Here is a 25837-nt window from a genome sequence, read left to right as displayed (position 1 = left end):
GTCTCTCAGTCTCTGCAGGCCTTCTTTAGCGCCATAAGTCCCTGCAGGACAAGGTAAAGCTACACCTGCCACACAGTAATGACCTTGGGCAAAGAAAAACATGTGCAACATATTAAGCTTGTTCCAAGAGGAATGATAATATCTCAGGATGATAAATACTAACCTATTGGACAAGGGATGCAAGCTAACTCTTCCCTCTCATCTACGAATGTGCCTGGTCGACAGGTGACGGGTTGACTAGATCTGTGGACCGGCAAGCTCCAGCGAGGGGCCACAGCTCCCCCACACAGTAAAGATGTGTCATTACAGTTATGGCACTGGGTCTGTCCAGGTGTGGACGACCAGCCTGGAGGACAGGGGAGCGGCTGTGACATACCACTGTCCGGGCAGTGGCTTCCTAACACAGACAGAGGACGCATTTTTAATCTTTGTGCAACCTTTTTAGTCACAGGTTTAGAGATTTATTTTAAATCAGTTATATACCAAACACAGTAAGGGAGCAGATGATATATATTTTGTTATAACTGGACTACCTGCTGGACACTGCAGGCACTGAATAGTACACGCAGTGGAATAGAAGCCCGGGAGACAGTCAGTACACACAGTGTGATCCACATTTGGCTCCTGGCCAGGCACACACTATAAGGCAGAGTTAAGACATAGATAAAGGTTACGGCGAGTATTAATTCAACTATTTAGGCAGACTTTAAACAACCGTACGTAATGACAGGCTAGAATTTTATTTTATTTTTTTTTTGGGGGGGGGGGGTCGTATCTGAAATAAAACATAAAAGACTGTTTGCTTTAATCATGACCTTATAAGGAAAGCCAGAGGCGCAGACAGAATCCACAGGGCAGCTCAGACACTGTAGGACCCCTTCAGGAGAATGTTGTCCTGGGGGGCATAAACTAAGCGTCCCATTGTTTGGATGACACGAGAAGCCCGCAGGACACAGCCTACAGTCCACTCTGTCCTCTGAACTTATTAGACCTGGAAAACAAGGCTGCACCATAGGGTATTGATTATTGAGAGAGCACATAATGACTATGAACTACTATATAACCCATCTTAATTGGGCTATATATATTTTTTTACCTTGCAGGCACTGATGTTGCTTTTCCCTGTATAGAGGTTGAATGTTCCTTCTGGACATCTATTAGGGGCAGATACATTGCCAGGGCAACTATAGAAAAGAAATATGTTCATTTATTATCTGTATTGCAATTAAATATCATACTAAATGAGTTCATACACGTGTCTGCATATTTGCATTTTATTTCAAATATTAAGTAGCAGACCAATATCTCTTTCTTTGTTGCAAGCAGTTTAAGAGTTTACAGAGAATACAGATCTAAATTTTCAAAGATGGTTGATGACTTACAAGTGACCAGAGGGACACTCTAAACACAGATGGTGGGAGAAGTATTTTCCTTGTGGACACTGACCAACGTCTGCCTCTTCACTGAGTGGGAGATCGGCAATCCATTCGGAAGACACTTAAATATAGAAATTAATGTCAGGAACGATGTGGAAATCTGTCATTAGTCGATATTTGACTGTCAGTTCATTTTCACAGACATTGCTCTTACCTGAGCTGACTCCAGATTTCGTCAGCAGCAGAAAAATCCATGAAGCTGAAAAACTGAACAGATGCACTGGTTTCCTTGAGCCCATTATCGCCGATTCTCTAATCAAATATACAAGTACAGAAGTAACATCCAAATTCCTCTTATTTGTGCATTTTCATTAAAGACTGTTTGGTGTTAGTCTACAGGAATGATTGTTTGAAGGAATGAAAGTGAGAGGCCCTCAGCCACTGAAAGTGAAACGTGCACGAAATGTGATTCCCATGTGCCTGCTCCAGCTAACAATGGTGTGCAGTGATGTTCTGTAACTGTATCTGCTGCGTTCATAATGCATGAGCATGTGCCAGAGCTAACCTAGTTAGTGGATTACTTCAATTATTTATTGTATCCATGTAAGTCATTAAGAGGTTATAAAGAGGACAAATCTTTTAAAGATATGGAAATCTAATAGATTTCTAGAACTGGTTAAATTAATGACAATGCTAATATTATGTTTTAGCATAAGATATCTATGCCTATCTATTGCCCTTCAGATCGTGAGGATTTTGAAATAAATGATTTAATCATTGTGTAAAATGGATGTCAAAGGCATCCTCTGTTGAAGCAGAGAGTGAGCTGCAAGGGTGACATCTGCAGACATGTGCAAATTGCATCAGCATGCATTGTAGACGTTTTCAAGCCAGGTGTTGCGTGCATGCGTTGCAGTATTAATGCATATGTAAAAGTGACCTTTATTTAAATATGTGTGTCGTTAGTGTGTCATCACGTTCCCAAAATGCTTTTGCCTTTTAGACTTGCAACTGAAATTTACTTTGCAGGAAGTCAGCTGCAATAAATGGAAAGTTACGAATTATTTTTACACAGCTCTCAATCCTTTTGTTTACCACTTCCTGCCCCCTCGCCCAAGATGTGGCACATATATGTGGGTTCCTCTGTGTTTTTTGTGCAGGTGCAAGCATCACCTTATCACAAGAGCACAATATACTTAATTGCATGTTCAAAAGAGAGAGAGGGAGAGAAAGATATCAGACAAACGGGGAACAACAATGATGCTCTTAGTCCACTTGACTCTACTCTATTTTGGGGTAACACAAGGTAAGGTATACATGCTGTCTGTCATTGATTTCGACTTTAGTAATGCATTAAGGAAAAAATCATGCTAGGTACTTGAGGTAACAATGTTTTTTTTCTATGAAAATAAATATATCTTCTCTTTGCAGATTTTGGGAGCTGTGTAAACATGAAGAAACCAATTGATTACTTGACAGTGGAGTTGGGGGACACGCTTACATTAAACTGCACCTACAATTGCTCCAGTGGATTTGTCCGTGGCTGTTGGAGTGAAGCATCAGACAACTCCGGCTGTCTTGGCGCATTGAGCATAAGCGGCTTTTGCACAGTGTCATTACTGCTGGCAAATCTGTGCACTGAAGATCTCAAAAAGAACTACACTTGCTACACAGAGCATACAGATGACCCGAGACTTCCACAAAAAACAGAGCGAATCGTTTTGCTTCAGCTTCCAGGTAGATGAACATAGTTTTGTCCAAATTAACATCAGACTGCCTTTAAAAAACAGAAATTAAACTGTTGTATTCTTGGGTTTTCAGCTCAAACTCATGTCCCAAAGTGGACAGTTGCCCCAAAGACAGAGACTAAAAATGGTGAGGCACCGAGTTTTAAAATGTTTGGCATTATTATTCCAAATTTGTACCAACTATTTTTTACATTGCTGTTATTTAACATAACGTTATATCTACATTTTCCAGCATCTCTTCCTGCTAAGCCGAAAGACTCAGTCGGAGGTTAGATGGCACGCATGTGAAATTTATTGAAACAAATATAATCTTTATGTGTATATAATAAGTAGCATAGGTCCATTTTAATATTTTTGTTTCCATGTTACCAGGAGAGTTTACTGGCATCCAGGTACTGGCGACAGTTACCGTTGGCGTGGCCATCATCCTTGCAGGACTAGCTGTTTATCTGTGTCTGCAACGGAACAAACAGAGCGGGAATGGTAAAGGTGATGACAAAATATTAACAGTATGAACACACATTTGCTGTATAAAGTAACTAATTACAATTTATTATTATTTCTTTTGTTTAAATTGCACAAATCTTTTTTATAATTTCAATAAAATTGTACCAATATTGCATTCTAGGGGTGCCTGTTGTGTCCGGGTCAGGGTGAGTACAATTAAGAATCTGCACTGATTTTCATTTACATTTAAAAATCCATCATTGGTAAAGTTCTTTATTTGTGAATTTCCTCTTCACGTTCACGTTTCAGGTCACCACCACCACCACTGCCTGTCCTCATACCAATAAAGGGTAAATAATTTAAAATCTACCCAAAAAAGGCTAAGCCTCCAAATTCAGCTTTGCCGCTCAAACCTTTCATTTTCCCCAGGGACACTGTCGACGGCAAATGAAAGAGTGACTCTGAGGCTTCCTCCATCGGGTAAGATGGTCTTGTATTTTTCTAAGTCTCACGGCATCACTGTTTTTATTGAGAGACTGATAATTACTGACAAACTGATACATGTATTTGACCCAGATAATGAGAGTGACACTGAAGTCCCATATGCTGACATAATGATCACCGTCCGTGGTGTCAGTACACCAGAGCTCACTCAGGTCAGCTACTTGATTGCTGGAGAGCAAAAAGAGGTGAGAGACAAGACTGCATGTGGATTACTTGCAAGGCAACTTTTTGCCGCGTACATCAAATAACTGTCTGTTAATCTGAAGCCCATACAGGAAGTGTTGATGTTATGATGACGACTTATAGACTATGGCTATGGTGCATGAGGAGCCAAAGTAACTACGCGTAATATAATGTATACATTGAGCTTCAATGAATGTATAGTTGCTTGGCTTTGCTCCACAACAAGCTTAAGTCCTAGGAGGAAAAACTCACTCTGCTCCACGTACAGCACATCAGTCTTTATGGGGTTTCCAAACAAGACACTTAAAAATGTATGCTAATCATAAAACTTTATATGCTTCTCTTACTTGTTTATACAGCTTGTACACATTCCATTAGAGAGGAATTGTAGAAATACACGTGCAGTTGCCAGTTTGTTTATGTTAGGTATCTAGGGCAGGGTACATTCTGGAAAATCCACTGAATATGATGGCATGAAATTAAACAGCTCTACGGCTTTCAAAATGGTTGAATCCGTGTCTCTATAAACTGAAAATTAAATTGATCCACCAATAGCTTGAAGGTTTTACACAAAGGTTACTATTTAAATTGATTTTACTGCTGTTTTTGCGCACTTGCAGGCAGCAGGGAATTCATGCAAACCCACTAAATTGTTTTAAAGTCAAACAAATTGTTACTTGCCAAAAATGTGCTTTCGCTTATTCTTTTTTTTTTCTGTGCTTCCCCTCCAGTGGTGGGGAGATGAATCAAGGCCCCACCTGCAGGCCTCGCGTTCAGCCGACAGACTCCATGTACCGCAGCCCAGAGAGGTCAGCCGCAAGATGAGCACCAGCTCTGAGTATGCAGTCATCACTTACGCCTGACTGAGGTTGCTCATGCTGGAAAAGGATGAGAGAGAAGAAAAACATGTATTTTTTAAAAACATATATGGTTTTACATTCTGTTTTATAACGTGATTTTGTTTTACATGTACTTAGTATACAGGCTTTGTTGCGTGTGTTATGTATATTTTGAACGTTTAAGGTAAATAAAATACTGTAATGCTTGTGAATTGTATGGTATCTGAGCCTTCTCGGTGTCCGTAGTCCGTAGAACCGTTGCTTAGAAACGCATGTCAACGAAACACAAACTACAGCTAGCTTTAGCCTAACGTTCAAAAGTATCTACAGGTGGGTGCGAATTAAAAGCAATTTCAGGTAACATTTTTGTGTGACATTTTGCAAATCTCACAGAACATACATTTCAGGTGCTCAAGTGGTGTGGCAGCCGTATTTAACGACGAACGTTTAAAACAGTAGAAATTTACTTTAGCTTTGAAAGTTACCGGTGTTAGCAAGCTTCTTACACCTTATGCTACATATCAGGAAGTAAGTAAAGTATTGGGGGGGAAAAAAATACAACCTTCGACTTCTCAGCTAGCTGTCAGAGACGTTATCACCCCCTCAAAAAATGTCAGTGCCTTTATCCAACACTCACCTCCGGGTTCCCCGAGGATTTGGTACCATCCTAGAGGGATTGGCCCGAGAAGTCTTACGAGACCAGCCTGAAGACATCCCTAAATATGCTGCACAGTACTTCGACACTCTACTCAAACAAAGAGAAGGTAAGTGTAACTTTGCATGTGATAAAAAAAAAAAAAAAAGAGAGAGAGAGAAACAAATGGTGCTGTCAAATCACTGTCACCGCTGTCAAATATTGGTTTTGTTTATCCTTCTTTGCAGGGAGTGGCATGGACCCCGCTGAGTGGGCTGCTAAACTGGAGGACAGATTCTACAACAACCATGCGTTCAAGACTACTGAGGTACAAAATCAGCATACAATACATGTAGAGTGCATAATCAAAGTTTCATAAAGTTACTGATCTCACCAAACTTTTAAAATTTGCTTCTGTTTACCCATTTGTTTGTTTGTTTTTCTTTCAGGCTTTTCTTTCAACTACTTCTGAGATGACCATTTCCGAGTGAGTCTCTACACTTATGTTAAGCCAGGAGGATCAACAAGAGAGGGAGAGGATGAACATGAGGGAAAGAAAAAAAAAAAAAAACAGTATTATTTTTATTTTTTTCATGTATATTACTAAAAGATTTTGTGGAGTAAATTGGTGTGTGGTTTTCTGTCCACGTATAAGAGAGGGAAACAAAATCAAGGTTATACAACTGCAGTTATTGTTGCAGTCAAATTTCGAGATTTGTACATGTATTGTGCATGCTTCAACTTTTCAGAGAGCGATAGCCATGTAGAAAAACAAATCGCTAAAATACATTGTGAAATAGAGGTCCAGAAGTAGGACAGACCATCAGCCAATACCCTAAGTACTGTTAGACTTTCATCATCAAGGCTGAGAAGAATGGGCAAAACTGATCAACAAGAGACCGCCAGCTACAGGGAGAGAGTCAGAAGTTCCAGATGAGTGTTACAGGCATTTTTTTAAGAACCACTTTAATCTCTATTGTTACTCAAAATGTCTCATTTCCAATCAATAACTTCATTTTGTCTTCTACTTTTTAGAGAAAAGTCATTAGAGTCCCAAACTGAAGATGAATCGAGTCATTCAGCAGAAGCCTCACATCTTTCCACCGCACAACCTAATATCTCTGAAAAGGCTGATTTAACTGAAACCACGGACGAAGAAGAAACGCGCAATCCTATATCTGTGGAAACAGGACTTTCAGAAGGGGAATCAATCAACAAGTTCCCAATTGCAGATATACAGGCAGATGAACTGAGCGGTACAGACGAAGAGAAAGACCCAACAATAACTACACTCGATCAAGCTGACAGGACAACTGATGAAAGTTGTACCAGCTCGGTTCCAGACCAAAATAAACCTCAGTCTGAGTTAGAGACCACTGGCTTGTTGTCATTCAGAGGGATTTCAAATGTAGATGTGTGTGCTCAGGAGTTAGGAGCGACAGAAGGTGATAAACAAGGAGCTGAAGTTATAGATAAAGGGACTGAAGCAGAATCTGAAGAAGAGGAAGATCATGTTGCAGAACCAGTGGAAATCTTTCCATATTCTGGCCTTGCTGACGTGGATGTGTGTGCTGCAGAGCTTGGAGAAACAGAGAGAACAATGGAAGGACCCACTGCTCAAGATGATGTTGAAGAGGAAGAAAGTTTAAAACAGTCTGAGGAAACTGCTGTAGAATCCTCACTGACTCAGTCTGAAATCACTGAGGGCAACCGAGAAGAAGAAGAAGAAGATCAAGCAGAAAAAAATAAAGAGGAGAGCAAAACAGAAACTAAAGCTTCTTCTGGGGAGACACATGAAAGTTTAGCTCATACTGAGGGTGGTTTGGATGGTAATTTCATACCAAAGGAGGATTCTTTAGTGGAGATTAGCTTTGAAGATGTTCCAGAGGCTCAACAGATTACAGAAGTTGGGGAGAAACAGCCAGAGGAAGAGGGTTCGTTAGAGGTCTTAGAGACTAAGATATTAGAAATGCAGCAGAAGGAAGAGTCCATGGAGCTTCCTCTAAGTGCAACAGACCAAAATGTATCCGATACCCAAGATCATGATGTACTTAAAATGGAGGGTGCTGAAACAAAAGTCGTATCTGAAGGGGAAAAAACAGAAAGTCAGCATGAGGCATTTGATATAATGCAAGAGCATGTGGACACAAATGACTGTAATTTAAATGACAGCGATGATGAAGAGAAGGAAAAAGGTGTTAAAAACATCAGCTCATCAGATCAGCCCACTACCGCGGCAGAAAAAGGAAACCAGGAGGATAAGACTGATCATAAACATGAAGATCGTGAGGAGATAAGCCAGACCACATTTAACCAGGGTGAGGATTCTGAAAAGAAGACAAATGATCTCAAAGGAGATGAGACGACAGGCGAGGTTGGTGAAGGAGGTTACAGTGAGATGGAGGATCAAGATCAAAAGATGCTGCGAAGTACATCTGAGGCTGGTGATGAAGCAGAGAGTGCAAACTTTGAGGAAGGTGCGCAGCATCTAGCTGAGGAGAACGTGGGGAGTCAGAGAGCCCTTGTGGAGTCACAGCCAGGGGACACGGTGGAAGTGAAAGAGGTCACGTCAAAGGAAGCTCATGAACTTTCAGAAGGAAGGACTGATTCTGAAGGACAAGAGGAAAGTGATGCAATCCAGGAAGAAAATAACATCAGCCTCACTCATAGTCTTGAATGGGCGGCTGCTGACCACCAAGGAGAGGAAAGACCATTGGAGACTGAGAAGGACCCCACAGAGTTTGCAGGCAACAGTAGTGACAAGGTAATCCATGATTAATCTCAGAAAGATTAGCAAACCCATTTCTGTGTGATCTAAAATGACTCGAATCTATATCAAATTATAATATATATAATAGACACTGTCACATCTCCTCCACATTTATCAGCAGGGTGAGGGTGAATGTTTGCGAGAGACGTAGCTTTAGCTTAGGCTGCAGTCTGCTCTGCTTCCATTCCTGTCTCAGGTAGCCCATATAAATAAACCCTTCAAGGACAAGCCCGATCAACAGTGGCCCTCATTTCTTTCCTCCCCTGGACTCTCTGGGGGTAGATGAATGAAAATATCTCCGTGATAGTTCAAGTTCTGGATGACGTGGTAGTTTCTCCAATACTTTGAATGTCAAAGAAAGAAATTAACAGAGATATACAGAAAGTCTCAGAGCTGAGTATCTGTATTTATTCTATCTACGGTTGTGTGCTAGATGCCGTTTGAGGCCTTTGCTCTGCCACTTGCTCATAAAAACCGTAATGCACTGGCTTTGTTAGCGTCAGAGCAGCTCTCCTCTCGGGAGCCACCGCAGCCTCCGCAGATTGAAACTTGGTTCTGCAATCTATCACCATAAAAGACAGACTAAACAATTTGTCTCTTGAATTAGGCCGCTAACATTTTTACTGCTGTCACATCACAGTTAGCCCCGTCTGATTTGTCTGGACCAAACACGCAGGGAGGGAGTGTAGGAAGGGGTGCTGAGAGCGTTACTATGGTAACCCCTCACCATCCTGCTCTCTCTCTCTCTCTCTCTTAGTGTCGTCATGGAATTAATAGGAGATGGTGATGCTGATAGTTGCTAGGCACCCTCCGTATCAGTAATCTACCTTTAATAGCAGCTTTTAAGGCAATGATTAAGCTGTGAAACATGACTTTCTGTATTTTTGTACTCACTTCGTGGTTGAAATTATTTCAGACGAAGCAAGGCTACCACAAAACTGTAGAGTAAATAGGCCATCTATTCTAGCAGTGACCTAGCCGCAGTATCTCAGATGCCTGCTATGTTTTTCAACTTTTCTGCTTTTAACTCTCTCTTTAAAAGTTCCCACAATAATATTCCTAAGCCACCATCATCTCAGGTGATAAATACTGTGCTGGTTCCACTAATGACCATGCTAATATGAGAAGACTAATTATATAATGATTAATCACAGTGAATTTAATTACACTGTGGTTGTAATTCCTTAAAATCAACCGAGTGAACTGACTGATAAAGCGAGTCAGCTGAGTGAAATTAGGCGTGCACATAACTTAACATATTGCCTGAATGGTTAGTGTCAGGGATATAACTCGGATAAATGGATGTTTTCGGTCTCTCCCTCTCTCTCCGTCTTGTCTCTGAGGCTGGCAGCGGAGTGTGGGCGGCCATACCAGCTGGGATCAGAGGGATGGAGAGGGCTGTTAGCTCACTCTGCCTCTAATAAATTTATAACACATCCTAGTGTAAAGCAGTCCAAGATGCTTGCACGGTTTTATTTTCACACTATTAGTAGAAGTTGAAAGTCAGCAATTATTGTTTTAAGACCATCTGGCTTTAACATAGTATTTCTAGTTTTAGTTTATCATTGTAACACAGCAACTTGTGATTATTTTATTTTTTACCTCATGCTCGTTGCATGTGGTGGCTGCTTATGTTTTCTTAATTTATATCCAGACTGTGTGATTTTCACTGATGTGAAAAAACACGGTCCAACTTTAAAGCGCTGATATGGAAATACATGCCATGTCAGTCGCTCAAGTAAGTTTGTGCCTGGTGAACGCTGAGGTGTGTTAAAGGTTAGCAGCAGTAAAATGAACACAGTAGGTCAGCAACCTTAATGAGACTGAAAAGATGGAACACATGCTGTTATGTTTGTAGGAGGTCTCTCTTTCCCTCCCTCCCTCTTTCTCTCTTCCTCTCTCTCCCTCACTCTCACTGTATGTCTCTCTCTCCCTCTCTTTCCCTCTCTCTCTCTCTCCCTCTCTCTCTCTCACTCTGTGCGTGAGCGGGTGTTACTGAACATACAGTGATTGTTAGTAAGAGCCAGTGAGGCATCTGTATTATACGGGAGACTCATTTAAAGAGAGCCTTGCTTGGTAGAAATTTTAGATAACACACAAGTCATTCTAGGTCAACTCACCTGAAGACTGAAGTCATCTCTGAGAGTGAGAAATGGACTGTCACAATGTAAGTAGAAGCTTCAGATTAACTTTATTCAATAGATTAATATGTTTTTTATCATTTTAACCACTGCTCAGTTTCTTAGGTAGACGCACAAACAGTTCATGCAGTTTGTTAGTTGCTAATAATAGTTACTAGTGTTTGGTTGTCCTCAAACTGCCTGCTGCTGTGTGTGTTGTCATTTGTTTTTCCAGATTAACCAGAGTGCAATATCTTACCCATTGTTTATTTATAGTTCTCAAATCATGAATTTTTCACAGAGAAGCAACCACATAAAGGCCTATTGTGAGAATGCCTTTAAGCATTTTTTTTTATCATAAGTGACTAATATTACATGGCATTTGCATCAGAATGTTTCCAATCAGTCTGTCTCTGTGAGATTAAGTGTAAGTGTCCCTGAGACAATAAATACAATAAGACCCATGAGAAGGTGTGTTGGCAGAAAAATCCAGCGCAGCAGCCCCACATATCTCTGCTGCTCTGAAAAGAGCTGGATTCTGGCTGCTCAGTGAGCAGTCAGACAGAGAGGCTAATGAATGCTGGCTGAACAGGTGGGTGGTCACACTCCTACACTGGAGGGGTTTCACTGAAGACATGATGCACTGCTTCACCAAGGTAGTGGGATGACAGTGGGATCGTTCTGTGGGCTGCCTTTGTGTGAAATGTCAGCCTGTTACCATAAGCAAAGCATGGGGTGCAGCTGATTTGTGTTCGCCACCCAATTTGAATTGGTGTTTACATAACTCACCGAGAGCCATGGCGCTATTCCACTGACAGTTTATGACAAGGCAGAGTTTCTCTTCCGCCCACCCCATGTTTCCTTTGGGACAGTGGACGCTGCTCTTTCAGTGTCTGAATGACTTCAGCAACATTTTTTGCTGGGTTGTTCTTTTCGGCCCAATGTTGCAGAGCAAGAGGTTCTTTATCCCTAACCCTTTTTAAACTATGAATTCAGTTTTACTTGAATTTCTATAAATAGACAGTCAAACATAGCTTTGTTTCTTGTAAAGCAGACTACTCCTATTTTGTGTGACGGATGATTCATTGTTGCTCAGTTTTGGATGCCATATTTGGGCTAAATGGCTTTTCTCATAATGTTCCAGAACAAAGGAAAACCCATCAGAGAGTGGTAACCTATTATAAAATACTCAAACCCAGCAGTGTTTACACAGTGTGTGACAAGAAGAGAACGAGAGAGGGGAAAACAGGCAAAGTAGGGTACTGACCTCTTGAGAGTTTCACTGAAGTCATGCAAAAAGAAAGGGAGAGGGTGAGCACAAATTGCTCGCTGTGTGTAGCATTTACAGTCAACTTTTAAAAATATGGTCTTGCAATCTGCTAATGATGAGAGTCCCCACTAGCGTTTCGCGACGGAAACATCCTCATATGATCGTGAAATCTGCTCTCCTGCTGCGATAAACTGCTACTTTGCTGTCCCCTCAACAGGAGGAGTGCAGCCGGCCCCAGGAGGAGGAGGACATCATGGACATCCCACTGGATGACCCAGAAGCTAACAGGGCCGCCGCCAAGATCCAGGCTGGCTTCCGCGGGCACATGACCCGCAAGAAGATGAAGCCGGAGGACAAAGCGGAAGGGGAGGAGGTGAGCAGCACTGGGGATGTGCTCAACGGCAGCCAGGGGGAAGCAGGTCAGTGGTGTAGAACCACGGGATAAGACTAAAGTGCCATAATGTCATTTAAGAGGGCATTATGGCTAGTGACTGTACGTATGGTAAGAGAGGCTCCCATCAGGGGCTGTAACTACCCTAGGTAAGCTATGGTAAGTGATGAAAAACAGAAGTTATTTAGACTCAAGTTAGTCCCTTGGAGTTTAAGCAATTCATTATTCAGTGCGCAATACAGAAGATAAATTTGAGATTTAAAGCAAATAACCTAGAAAACATAGTGTAGTTTGGTAGAAGATTAGTCTTTTCACTGAGACGTAAGCATAATGCACAAACACAACCCATTTAACATTTCACACTTTAGGAAAGGAATCAGTTTAAATGCTGTAAATAATTAAATACACCTATTAGAGCCCCTTATGGCTTAACCAAAGTGTGATTAATGTAATACATAACTGCGTGACTCATTTAATTACTCCACTGGGTCTCCAGCTACAGATGATTGAATCTTTCAATTAATTTTCCTCTTACAGTGTTTGTAGGAATGTACTTCTAGATGGGGCGTTGAATCGCCAGAGACCAAAGATGTTCATCGGAGAGTTCACGTTACATTTGGAAGATGTCACGTTACATTAGCGTGACGTTAAAATGCCGTTAATGGTTATCAGTTTTTATTCTGTACCACTGTGGAGAAGTGTGGAGACATCAAAAGCACAAAACACGCACATTTACCTCAGATATCCTCTAAAATCATTTGAACCACCGGTAACATTGATTAGAGAAGCAGGATAATGCTCCTAGAATCCCGGCCCCTTAAAATTTCACCTTTACCTCTAAGACAAAGCAGCATTTTCTTTGGGGTAGCGGTTGACACAAGGGATCTACGTCAATGATTCTCCCTAACCCAGTTGTTGCCTGCCTCGTATCCTTATGTAGGAGATGTATTTATAGCTCCAGGTGCTTTAGGTACAGTGTGTGCTTCAAAGGAACCGAGCAGAATTAATGGACCTGTCGGACTGGAACCGAGCGCAGAGAGCACCTCCCGTTGGGGGAGACCCCCTTTTCAGAATGGAAATGCTCATCAATTATGTCAGTCATCACAGGGAATTAAGTTCTTAGGAGTCCACAGTACTTTAGAACTACTTATCCAGTAATATCTTACAAGTACATGTGAATAGTACGATGCACTGTTTTGGAAAATGAGTCTTCCTTAAAGAGCAGCACAGGGACAAGTTTTCTTCAAGTTGTTGTTTTCAATAGATCCACCCACTAGTAACCTTATAGTTTGTGACGATGTATCAGAGCCTTTAATCCTGACCACATGAGTGAACGCAGAAAAAAGTTCTTTCCATGCTCCGCACTGCTTAACTATGCCTCCATTCCTATTTCTGTTTTTAGAGACAGGAAGATCGGGGGCAGTAGAGAGCGACGACACATCTGTGCCAGAACAGTGACGCCCCTGTCCTGACCTGGATGAAGAGAGAGAGAGAGAGGGAGAGAGAGAAGGGATGCAAAGTATTGAGAGATGGCTGGCGTAAGCTGGCTAGGCTGGCTTTCAGGCGCACCTTTTTACCCCAGGAGTCATTTTCTTTTTTCGACACAAATTAGCAGTAGAAAATGAACCGTTTTGAGGGCGTGTTATGTGAATTTCGTGAACTTTAACACTCCTTCTCTGCTTCTTCAGCAGCCTCATCAGTACGGATGTCTTTGACCCAGAATTTGCAACTCACTGCATGTACTTGTGAAACTTCTGGTAGTGTGCTAGTTTTTAGATGATGATCTGTGAATGTGAAAATGAATGTCCTCTAAATGCTAAACAGGGCTTATTTTGGATGGATCACTTCCTACCGTCTGTGTATAAACCTTGTACGCATCACTTTTGGTGATTAGTGGCTTCAAATGATTTGTTATTTTGCATTGTTTCCTGACGTGCTTGTATCTTGACTGCTATTTATCTATTTGACTTGCTTACAAACTGATTAAAACATCAAAAGAGAAGTAGCTATGTATGTTCCTATCTTGTTTATTACTATCTTTTGGGTCACACGATAAGAAAGTTCTCAACACATTTCCAAGCATTTTCTATAAATCTGATCTTCCAGAACACTAAGCATGCAGTAATTTACACTTTTACAGATGCATTTGGTACAGCTTTACCTTCTAAGACACTGGTTGGATATGGTCTGTTGTTGTGTTGGTGGGTTTTACTTGTTTGACTCATGTTAAATCGGGTGTGCAGAATTCCATTGTTTGCGGAGCCTATATGCTTTAAAACTGAATAGTAACGTGGTGAACTTTGGTGTAGAGTCATGGCATTACACTAATAAATCCACCTTAAATGCACAGCGAAATGTCTGTTTTAAACTTTATTAATTTAAGGGATGTGTTTGTGTCACTTCCGTCTCTTTCCTTGAATCAAAGAGTCCAGAGTTTTGAAGATTGCAGGAGCCAGAGCAACATAAGCAGGGTTGATTGATTCATAACACTAGATTGCAGTAACTGGCATTTACACGACATGAACGAACACATAATGTACTTTAGATAAGACCATTAAAATAATTAGATTGTACATGGTTGCAGAGTCTGTACGCGTTAAGCTACGTGTTTTCATCCTATCAACGAGTTCATTGAAGACACCACAGAGTGATGCCTGTGCTTGTCACGTATCCCACAGTACCTGCCATTTTGCACTAAGGCCGTTATTAAAGAATAACACGATTTTGCATCATCTGCCGAGGCAGTCTTGTTCGCTTTATGAGAAACAGGATAGAGCATCTTCAGTCTCCCAGTGCTCCCACTCAGCCCGCCCACACACATCTGAGCCACACAAGCACACTGCACAAACTCAAACTGCACATGCCTTCTCGCACAGAAAAAAAAAAAGCACAGCCCATACTTTAGGGTGCAGATCATACTCAAGTCACCCGTTTTCACTTTCTCTCTCTCTTTCACACACACACACACGTTGGCTCTGTCACCAGCTGTATGGAGATGGGGCAACCAACATCTAGCTCGCAGTGGTTTTTTTGCAAAGCCAGAGTGCAAACGCTTCCCTCTCCGGCTTACATTCCTCCTCCTCCTCCGCCACGATCTCATAAACATCCTCTATGGGTTTTATATGGACCTATTCTCTCTTTTCTCCTACTCAGTCCCAGAGGTGCCACGGCCACGTTCTCCTGTCTCTTTAATGACTGTGGGTGAACAAATCAATATCCTGCACACCTCCAAACATAGCACAGCACCCACTTCGTGCTGTAGACTGAAATACGAAAATGAGGGGAAAAGACAGCTTTTCAAGACAAATGAGCAAGTAAGCTGGTGTTAGTCGGGATATTAATAGACCGGCATGCGATCGAGTTTTTTAAAACACATGGTAGCCTCAAACATATCAGAGTATGAAGGGTGGTTCAGTCCCTTCCCTTTACAACTTGTTAAGCCGGGGCTGGACTATTATTAGGAGTAGATCATAAAAAAAGATCTGCTTGGTTGGTTCATTCTCCTCCTCAGACAGTTTGTCAGTGTGAAAAGATGTGTGCAGTCTCCTGGGTGATAATTAGACATGAATAAGCCAGGACAAACAGCAGGGGGTGCAATTATCTTCTTTCCAGTGGTTATGCCACTGGCCTCGCCATCTTAGGAGTGATTAACGTTTTATTTTGTGCCATTTTTTTCCCCCCACATACAGCTGAGCAGTAATGAGAAGATAAGGGATTTATTGTCACAGACAGCAGTGGATTCCCATCAGTCAAAACACGTCACAGTGCATTTTGACACATTTTGTCACATCTGTATGTGTGAGGGCCCTGCGATAGACTGGCGACCTGTCCAGGACAAGCGGTTACAGAAGATGAATGAATGAATGAATGAATGAATGAATGAATGCGTGAGGAGGTCATGTTGAGGACTAAAAGTGACAATGGTTTCTGTCACAACACGTTCACCCGAAACTGACTGAGACGCACAGGCTCCGTCTGTTCCTCGTCTCTCCTCCTCTGCGACTGGAAAGCGTCCCCCCTGATTTAGAGCGTGTTACAAGATGAGAGGAAGAGGGAGGTGCTGCTTTTAGAGAGGGCAGAGGTGGAGGGGAGAGGTTCGACTTTGATGGCTCACTACACAGGAGTCTGGGCTATGGGAGAGTGGTGGCTTACAGCTGCTGTTTCCCACGTACCCTGGAGCTTTTATTTCCCTATCAGCTATGCTTCCTCCTCTGCATAAAAAAACAAACAACAAAAAAAAATGGTTCTTTGTCGTCAAATAGGATGCTCTAAAAAATCATCACAAAAGACTTTCTGAAAGTGGGTGAGATGACTTATAATGACTCATTCAGACGAATCTCCAATAAACAGAGAAAAGACTGATGTAACACATGGGGATTTGACACACAGCAACATGTTTGATAAAATAAAAGCTGACAGCCGAGCTCACGAGGAATTAGAACGACAGGAGAAAGATCTAAAGTACTAAAGTATTTAATTCAAACTACTCTATTATGCCTTTCAGTTCTCAGACAAGATTTTTGTTTTTGTAAAGTTTGCGTGATGTTTTCCTTCTGAGCCTTTTGGTATTTTTAGTCATTCACATGCACATAGGAGATTTAAATAGTAAAATGCTGGAAGCTGCTCTTAAAGGGTAACCTCCAGCTCTTGTTTTCTCTCAGTTTGCCTTCTTAGTGTATCTTCTACACCACCTACAGGACAAAACAGGTACGAAGCCTGATTTTATAATGTTTCTTCTACAGTTGTGCTCCTAATTTTACGTACTGTGGCAAAATTGGTGAAATATTGTCCATTTCTCAGAAAATATGTTCATATACATATGATCATGGAAAAAACATATATTTCATTTCTGGGTTAGTGGACAGGTGACAATATGGACACAAGCTGACACAAATGGCTGTTAAGGTTAATTGTCCACACCTGTCACCTGTTTCCCTGTACTCAGTGTCTTTGTATAAAATGCGAGTGAGTCTCTGGGCTCTTGACGGACTCCTGCACATTTCATGAAGTGCTACACTGACTTGACTCTCTTGCAGGATTCTGAGAATTGGGGAGAGCAAAAATAACTGTCAAAAGACTTGCGAGAGAAGGTATTTGAACTTTATAAAGCAGGAAAAGGATATAAAAAGATATCCAAACATTTTAGAATGATGAAGTGGAAAATAAGGGGTTCTGCTGATATCAAGCCACCAAATTCAGCCACAACTGCCGAGAAAAATGTTTGAGATGCAAAGAAAAAAAAAAACACAAATAACTTCAGCTGATATACAGGCTTCTCTGTTTCAAGATACACAGTAAGGACCGCACGTTTGAGCTGCCAGAAGAAAGCCGTTACTACGCCAGTGCCACAAAACAGCTCGCCCACAATATCCTAAACAATATCCTGGAAAAGCCTCAAAGATGAAATCATTTGGAGTGATGAGACTAAGACTGAACTTTATGGTCACAACCATGAATGTTATTTTGGAGAGGAGTCAACAGTGCCAGAGAGGAAAAGTATACCATCCTTTCTGTGAAGCATCAAGGTGGATCTCTGATGTTTTGAGGGACTTTGGTTAAAATCGATGGCAAAATGAATGTAAGAAGTTTTAAGAAAATACTGGAGGGCAGTTTGTACTCCTGGGATGCTCTTGGACTTTCCAACATGACAGTGATCCAAAAAAAAGTTAAGGTTCTGGAGTAGCCTTCAGTCTCCTCACCTCAATACAATTGAGCCACTTTGGGAAGATCTCAAATGTGCAGGTAATGCAAGACAGCGCAAGAATTTACATGACCTGGAAGCTTTTTGTCAAGAAGAATTATTCTCTGACATTATTCATAATGCAATTATTATGCAGCTCTCAGATGTGTGCAATGCTGTGACTCATGCACCTGACTGCAGGAACCAAATGCTCCGAGGCTGCATGTTTGTCTGTAGGTCTATGGCAGGGACGGTTGCCAAGTGAAAGATTTTTGAGTTTATTGCTCCGGTCCAGAGTGGAGTTTGCACAATGTGACAAAAGTGGGCCAACGAAGGGGAAATGTGATGTCTTTCAAACTCAGGCATTTTAGTGCTTTAAGTGGATTCCTCTCAGAGTTGGCTGCAGCGCAGTTGTTCTTCCCAGCAGGAACTTTTGCAAAGTAGCTGAGCTCTGTCTTGCCTTAAACTCATTTCTTGTTTATTCAAAAGGGGGGGGGGGGGATATTCTTTAGGATAAATGATTTTCCAAAAAAAAAACTAACTTTTTTACATTATTTTTTTAGATCTTATTTGAAAGGGCAGTGTGAAGTGGAAGAGAGGAGCTCATTTACACTATGTCTCTGTCTCACATGAACACACACACACACACACAGTTGGCTGTTGTTGGCCGTGACTGGGGTGCTGTGAGGAGAGTGGGGCTCAGTGTGACCAGGCAGAGGCCAGTGTTGCAGGCAGGCAGGCTGTGGGGAGAGTGTCGAGCCGCAGGGACGTGCCCAGGGTGGATAAAACATGCTCACTAAGTGGGAGAAAGACTCTGCCCAGGACACAAGATGAAGGTGGAGAGGAAGCCCTCCTCTACAGGCGACAGTATCACTGACATTCCTCCACTGCTGACGCTCCTTGGCCTCCTCCTCCTCCTTCTCTTCGCAGGTAAGTCCAATCGTTTGTTCTCCTATCCATAGGAAAGAGGGTGAGGATCTCCAGGAGCAAATTTTACTAGCAGAAACCCGACTGGGCCCATTATCAGCAAATGCCATTTCAGTTAATGCGTTTTTTCCAATTTTTTTTTTTACTCCCTTTACCCTTACTTACTTTGTTTACATTATTTTAGTGTGACTTCAAATCCAAATCAAACTCACATCCTCATTTTTTCATGCCAAGTTAATCCAGGTTAATTTACTTTTAGGATGTTTTGTACTTTTCCTTGTATTCCACGGATTTGCAGCACAATGGATTCGTTCATGGGTGGTGCTCAACAGTGGGCCCCCGTTTTCAGCTCAAAGGAGCGTGGAGAGGCCATTGAAGGTGTTTGAAGAAGGGGACATACAGGTTAAGTGTGATGATAGAAAGTTTTGTGGAGAACTGCTGAATTGGACAGCGGCTTCTTTTGTGCGCGGGACGCTTCGGGTGAGTTTATTCAAGAATAACGGCGAGCAGTGGTTGACAAAGTGGTGGTTTTGGTTTTAAAGATGCGTGGTTTGATTCCACAGCCGTACCATGAGCACAGTTTACGCAAACAGGCCGGTTTTAGTGGAATCACTGGGTCCAGTGTCTATCTCCAACTTCACCGCTGACAAAGAATTTCTCTCTGCCTTCTCTCTCTCTCTAACCCTCTCTCGCTCTTTTCAAGGGAGGAAACTAGTCCCAACAATCATGCCCTTTGTCTTATTGCCTTGGCAACCCCTGTCAGGCGGACCAAATGGTTACCACGGCAATGAGGCGATGCCCTGCTAACTGCCTCACTGCGGAGAATAGTGAACAGAGCAGAATCCCTCTCTCCCTCTCTCCTCTTTCTCTCTCCTAGGTTGATCTCTCCATCCCTGAGGCCTAACAGTAGGATGCCCCTCACAGGCCTGCAGCCAATGTTTAGACCTCCATGTGTCCAGCTACAGCTGAGTTATAGGAACCTCCGCTGTGAAATATAATGGCTTTACTGGGTTTGGTTTCCATGACAGGGCTCGTCTATAAAAGGTGAAATGTGGCTCACACTTTAATACCTTATCCCTGCGTCCCCGTGGGAGGTGGAGAATAACTGAAGAACACAAATCACAATTAGTACATTGCTTGTTCACTCCGAGAGGTCGTGAGGAATTCCTGGGGAGGGGGTTTCTGAGAAACAGATTAGCAATCAAAACATGATTAGACATCGTGGGCCTGAGTGAGAGCAACACGAAGGCATGTTTAGTTTGCACGCGGAGCATACGATGAGCTGACTAACGGCAAGTTTAAGACAAAGAAGAGACAAGTGTCTCAGGAAAGAAGGCCCTTTGTGACGGCATCAAAAAAACAACCTCCTTAACTTTTCTTAAATTACAAGAAGTCAGAATGTTATTAAATGTTTTGCTGTTCCTTCTCTTTCTTTTCTGTCTCTCTAGCCAGGCCCCCTCCAGTTTTCCTTGTCACTGTCACTCTGAGATTGTTCTGAGTTTCAGACTTTGGGGACTGTGAAGCATCTTGGGACAGTGTGTTTTGGCGCTCACAAAACTGGATTTTTCGGTACAGCTATACCACTCATGAAAAGTTTTTCGAAGAACCGAGAAAGGCAACCTCTGCACATTTAAACACTTGCATCATTCTCTCTTGCTTCTTAGCACTGTATGTGAACCACAGGTTAACACAGTTGTTTGAAACATGCTGTGGCATCGATTGACAAAATTATATAATATATTTTTTTTTATGGCAACAGGAGCAGTCTGTTCGTGCACAATAGATTATGTTCCATGTGAAATAGTTTCCTGACACAATATAAAGTATTCTAATTACTATCAGGATACTGAGTTGTGATTTATTTATACATAATTTTCCACCACTGGTGCACAAGATCCCTGTCTCTGCTGTCCTGATTTCTCATTCATGTTTTCAGCCATAAAATTATCAAACAGTGTTGCAGTAATTACTTTAATTTATTTTTTTGCATAATTTCTGTGTCTATTCCTCCTCAGTTTGTGATCTAATGAATTCTCTGATCTCCTTGAAGGGGCATTAAAGGCAGCCAAGAATATTGTCTTTTGTTCACTCCGTGTCTCCAAACAACCCCATACTATCCCTGTGTTCACCTCTCAGTTCAGTATACCTCACCACTGTCTGTTTGGCTTGTTTTTTTGTTTTACAGGTGAGGTGTCGGGGGTGAATGTGACCAGCCAAACCCAAGTGGTGAGGGGCACGGTGGGCAAAGTGGCCCTCTTGTCGGTCAGCTACTCCAGCAGCAGCTCAGACAAGCCTGTCATCAAGTGGCAGCTGAAGAGGGACAAAGTGAAACCCATCACTGTCGTTCAGTCCATAGGGACGGACGTCATAGGGAACCTTAGGCCGGAGTACCGCAACCGCATACTGGTGTTTGAGAATGGGTCCCTGCTGCTCCACAACCTGCAGCTGTCAGACGAAGGGTCGTACGAGGTGGAAATCTCCATCACAGATGACACCTTCACCGGAGAGCACTACATCGAGCTCACTGTGGATGGTACACGGAGTCACTCCATTTTTTTTTTAAGTGCCGGCTGTTCTCGTGTTTCAAAACATCTGAGTAATCAGCCAGAAAATCAATCAAAGTTGAAAATGCTACGCTGCAGAGTGACTCACGGCGTAGATGCTCTTTAAAGAGCCTAGTGGGATTTCACTCATCAGATTAAATAACTGAAGGTCAGTCACCCTCGCATGTGCTCGAATTTCATTCTCTGAGTCTTTTTGTCCTGTTTTATCCTCCTCAGTGCCTGTCTCCAAGCCTTACATCCAGATGATGGCCTCTTCCGTCTTGGAGTACAGCGAGCACTTCAACCTCCACTGTTCCCACGACAATGGCACGAAGCCCGTCTACGGCTGGCTGAAGGGGGGCAAGGTGATGACCAACGACTCGCGCCTGCTGCTCTCACATGACCAAAAGGTGCTGACCATCGCGCGCGTCGTGATGTCGGACGACGACGTCTACGTCTGCACAGTGGAGAACCCCATCAGCAGCATGAAGAGCTTTCCTGTTAGGCTCACTGTCTACAGTAGGTGGCATGTTACACCGGTAGGACCTTAAGTAATGCACAAGCATACATTATGAATGAGGAGGTGATGGTATATAGTGGCATCTGATAGGAACTCGGGGCCAAGTGGCGATACCACAATGTAAAAGTACTTCACTACAATTAAAAGTATTAACGAAAGTATTGTATTATGGCTATGCTGTAACCTGTAAGCAGCATTTGTGTAAGAGTTTGAGGTGGACCCTCTTTAAACTGTACATGCTGATTGTTTAATCTGTAACAATGCATTATATTAAAATGATTAATCTGAAAACTCACAAATAGCTATGAAAAAAGCAATATCTCGCTCTGAAATGGATTACAAGTATAGAAGATGGGAAGTGAAAGTACAGACTAAATGAGTAAATGTAAATCTTTCTTCTCCTAGTGGTTTCTGGGTCTGATTTATTTTTATTTTTCAGCAGTACCAATCTGAAAAATGTCCGTCTGACTACATAAAATATGTATATTTCCGCTTACTGTGCACAAACCGTCCACTTTCAGGAGCCAGCAGAAGCAATTATCATCTCACGCTCACCCATACACAGGCATGTTGGCCCCTCTAACAATGTTGTTTACAGCGAGCGCAAACCCCGGCTGTGATTGTAGCAGAGTTGGCTCAGAGTCGGCTCTTACTGGGCGCCAGTATAGAGCCGCATGTCACGGGGAGAGGGAGAGGCAGTCTAATCCAATGAATGGACAGCTATTTGTGAGGAGAGAGAATAAAAATGAAGGCAGGTGGGGAGGACGCTCTGCCTCAGTGGACCACAGTAATCCTGACTTCATTATTGCTGCACCCGCGATGTGCTGCATGAAGACACAGCTACGGGGCCCTCGCACTGCTTTCTGTCCCCTCTGCTTGCACAGCAGCGAGATACAAAGTCCCAAAGTGACTACCCTAATGTCCTGCTTCGCTGCACCCTATTCATGCCAGCGCACTCGAAACTTGGCAAGCAGAGGGAGAAGAAAAAAAAAAAAATCAAATCTTTTTACAAGCTCTATATCCTGGCCACGTTTGATTTGCCTTGTCGATGCAACTTCATCTAATCCTGCACATATTCACTGTCAAAAGGACTGACAGGACAATAGACTAGTGGAGGTTTTGGTAATGTTGTTGTAAAGGAGGTCTGTGTTGGAAGTTTGTACTCGTAAAGCAAAAGTATCGTAAGTTAAGCTGACTCAAACTTCTCTCTTTCTTTCTTTCTTTTGTGTTTTGGTCCTCCTCTCTGTGTCACTCTGGTTTAGGACGGAGCTCGCTATACATCATCCTGTCCACCGGGGGCATTTTCCTCCTAATCACCCTGGTGACAGTGTGTGCCTGTTGGAAACCTTCCAAGTGAGAGCCACTCTTTTATCCCATTCTTCTTTCCCTCTCTCTCTCTTGTTTGCTCTTGCTCTCTTTCTCTCCCTCCTTCTTTCATTGGCTTTGATATTGCACTTGCGGATGTGGCTAGAATCTCAAGTAGTCCATTGCTGTCACCATGATGTACGATGCTGGACATTTAGTTGGAGAAGTGAAAAGCACACTTAGCCTACCTGCAGCTTGTGCAATAAACTCTTTTAAGCTGATTCTTGTTTGTTTTTATTATTTATTTTTTTCTTGTCTGCTGTAGGAAGAAGCATCGGCCCGTCCCCCAAAGAGTACCTGTCTATATGGAGCAAAGTGAAAATGGCCACGACGGTGAGCACAGACCTTTAAACCTTCCCGCATATTACAATGCTAACCTGTGAGCAGAATGTAAATCGGAACTAAAAATATATGTTAATGGTAATAAATGTTTTGCAGTTGATGTTGTTCCCAAACCAACTACACTAGGTCGAAGGAGTCCCATGCCGCTCTATGTTCTCAATGAAGATGTAAGTCACTCACTGGTTTACATTTAAGTTTTGCAAAAATTAAAATTATGGAGATGAAGAAAAAAACTAATAACCCTGAAACAAAGTCATGTTGACTTTTTAAAGACTGGTCGTCTGAGTAGCTTCTTCAGCTGGTTGGGAGTTGGGGTGTTATTAGGAACATCTGTGGGAGGTGACCACCTGAAAGTCACATGACGAGGGTCTGTAACCACTAGATACTCACCTGTTATTGGATGAACTTGTTTTGATTCTGTTTTCTTTCCCCCATAAATGTTCTCTAACAATCAGAGTTATTGGACTGTTCAGATATTTGGATATACCATGACCTGAATGACTGAGAGCCTTTACAGACAAATCCGCCTGATGGATGTCAAGACGTTTCACTGAAAACCACAGAACTTCAAAATCAGTACCTCACGATGCCAGTGTTTATTATCTGTGCAAATCTATCCAATAGCTGGTACAATGATTTCTGGTAGAAGTAAAGTTAGGGGACTGGCCAATAGACTATAATCTGTATCACCAGTGAGGCTATAAACAAAAAAAAAAAGAGTATTATAGATATAACACCAGAGCTGCGTATCATCATCTTATTTCAGGAGACTCTGGAGCATTTGGAAGAAAGTTCTGTCAACGCTGTGAGCCAATCAGAACTGAGTAACCCTGCTATCTACGCTCCAGCCCCTCTGCCTTCCTCCAACAGATCTGAGAGGCCTATCTGGTCCACCCCACGCAGGTACCCCCGCAGCCCCTCTCCCCTGGCGCAGCCTATCCTGCAACCTCTTCCCGTTCCTCCCCTGCGGCCTCTACGCTCCCCCGCTCACTCCCCAGGCACGTCTCCGCGCAGTTTCAGCCCGATAAGAAAGGGCCGTCCTCCAGTAGGCATCCCCACCAGCCATCTGCCCGTAGAGGCCGAGTGCCCAGACCCCAGCGATCAGACTCACTGTCCCTCACAGCAATGATAACCGCACGGATGTATGCGTTCACTTCTGTGGTATGTGAAGTGCACATATATAGTTGCATCCTGCCACGAGAATAATGGATTTGATGCACTGAGACAAGAGATGAGTTCACTATAGGCTAACTTTCTATCGTCATACTCTGTTATTTATCTATTCCTCTTTGGCTATGCACAGGATTTCTGTGAACTTTTGATGATATCCTCTCATGTGAAAAGTTAATCCTGTCCACCAGCACGTAGAGTATTATGTATATGATGCTGAGACAGTAAAGTATTTACAGTTCTGATATATATTTTTGCTCCTTGTTGAATTCTGAATTTTACTGGGATGTTTTGATATGTGCCTGTACATACTGTATGTAAGTTAATAGTTGTTAAAGGTAGAGTGTTTTGTTTTGTTTTTCTTTTCAGCAATTAAACCACACACTGTGTTCTTATTGCACGTTAGGTCACTTCATAATCTAAGGTAATAAAAGCAATTTAAATAGTTTGCCATGTGTTTTTCTTTAACAGTCCAAACTAATGGCAATGTTCATTTCATACTATTTCTTTAATCTTTCACCTGATTTCTACAGTAATAATATTATTTATGGCTGTTATAGATAATCCTTTATTTTATCCCACCGACATTTGTCTTGAGAGATTTGTGAGAGAGCTAAATGTGATTCTTGATTTTGGGCGTAATTCCCTTTTTGTCCATACGGTGTCGCCCACACATTTCCTTAAATATTGTAATTTAATCTAATGTACCCTGTTCAGAAAAAAAAGACTCATCAGGATGTCCAAATGTGTAGATTTATTTGTAAAATATCAGGGGTTAACTACTTTTTTTAAAAAAAAAATACATTTAACTCACATAGTGTAGCAGCTGATATGACATATTGGAGCATACTGCCCAATGCTATATCTGTCACGCTTTGCTCAAATTGTCTTTAAAATTTCTCAAAACATCAGGAGAGTTTTATGCAAATCCTTAAAGTAGACAAAGAGAACCCAATCAAACACATGAAATGGAAATATTACTCTTGTGCATTTATTTATTCAGTAAAA

General features: G+C 42.1%; 3 protein-coding genes across 4 annotated transcripts; all 3 read left to right on the top strand.

Moving 5' to 3' along the window:
* The first annotated feature begins 2297 nt into the window (after positions 1-2297).
* LOC311498791 (uncharacterized protein) lies at positions 2298-5290 on the top strand. 2 transcript variants are annotated; one of them, XM_084559525.1, is made up of 10 exons: positions 2298-2682; positions 2808-3113; positions 3198-3251; positions 3357-3392; positions 3497-3613; positions 3753-3777; positions 3881-3921; positions 4001-4051; positions 4148-4260; positions 4990-5290. In XM_084559525.1, the coding sequence occupies exons 1-10, from the start codon at positions 2634-2636 to the stop codon at positions 5119-5121; spliced, it is 924 nt and encodes a 307-aa protein (XP_084415651.1). In that variant the 5' UTR covers positions 2298-2633; the 3' UTR covers positions 5122-5290. The 2 variants fall into 2 exon arrangements, with proteins under 2 accessions (XP_084415651.1, XP_084415650.1); XM_084559524.1 differs by having other exon boundaries at positions 4001-4260.
* A 1613-nt stretch (positions 5291-6903) lies between these two features.
* On the top strand, positions 6904-14472 carry nrgnb (neurogranin (protein kinase C substrate, RC3) b). Its single transcript, XM_084559523.1, has 3 exons — positions 6904-8495; positions 12109-12264; positions 13685-14472. The coding sequence occupies exons 1-3, from the start codon at positions 7332-7334 to the stop codon at positions 13706-13708; spliced, it is 1344 nt and encodes a 447-aa protein (XP_084415649.1). The 5' UTR covers positions 6904-7331; the 3' UTR covers positions 13709-14472.
* A 4179-nt stretch (positions 14473-18651) lies between these two features.
* On the top strand, positions 18652-25249 carry hepacama (hepatic and glial cell adhesion molecule a). The gene is made up of 7 exons (XM_084558452.1): positions 18652-18892; positions 21075-21422; positions 21670-21951; positions 23215-23305; positions 23583-23650; positions 23756-23826; positions 24426-25249. The coding sequence occupies exons 1-7, from the start codon at positions 18793-18795 to the stop codon at positions 24786-24788; spliced, it is 1323 nt and encodes a 440-aa protein (XP_084414578.1). The 5' UTR covers positions 18652-18792; the 3' UTR covers positions 24789-25249.
* Positions 25250-25837: the final 588 nt, after the last annotated feature.

The sequence above is a fragment of the Chelon labrosus genome, assembly GCF_963514085.1.
Source record: "Chelon labrosus genome assembly, chromosome: 13".
NCBI classification, from domain to species: Eukaryota; Metazoa; Chordata; class Actinopteri; order Mugiliformes; family Mugilidae; genus Chelon; species Chelon labrosus.
The sequence above is the reverse complement of the archived record's forward strand: the minus strand, read 5'-3'. Positions and strand labels throughout refer to the sequence as shown.

Coding starts and splice junctions, on each gene's coding strand:
- hepacama (XM_084558452.1), top strand. CDS start 18,793: ATGAAGGTGGAGAGGAAGCCCTCCTCTACAGGCGACAGTATCACTGAC. Junction 23,306..23,582: donor GCCTGTTGGAAACCTTCCAA/GTGAGAGCCACT, acceptor TGTCTGCTGTAG/GAAGAAGCATCGGCCCGTCC. Junction 23,827..24,425: donor TCTATGTTCTCAATGAAGAT/GTAAGTCACTCA, acceptor ATCTTATTTCAG/GAGACTCTGGAGCATTTGGA.
- nrgnb (XM_084559523.1), top strand. CDS start 7,332: ATGGAAGGACCCACTGCTCAAGATGATGTTGAAGAGGAAGAAAGTTTA. Junction 8,496..12,108: donor CAGGCAACAGTAGTGACAAG/GTAATCCATGAT, acceptor TCCCCTCAACAG/GAGGAGTGCAGCCGGCCCCA. Junction 12,265..13,684: donor ACAAAGCGGAAGGGGAGGAG/GTGAGCAGCACT, acceptor TTCTGTTTTTAG/AGACAGGAAGATCGGGGGCA.
- LOC311498791 (XM_084559524.1), top strand. CDS start 2,634: ATGATGCTCTTAGTCCACTTGACTCTACTCTATTTTGGGGTAACACAA. Junction 3,252..3,356: donor AAAGACAGAGACTAAAAATG/GTGAGGCACCGA, acceptor TACATTTTCCAG/CATCTCTTCCTGCTAAGCCG. Junction 3,778..3,880: donor CCTGTTGTGTCCGGGTCAGG/GTGAGTACAATT, acceptor TTCACGTTTCAG/GTCACCACCACCACCACTGC.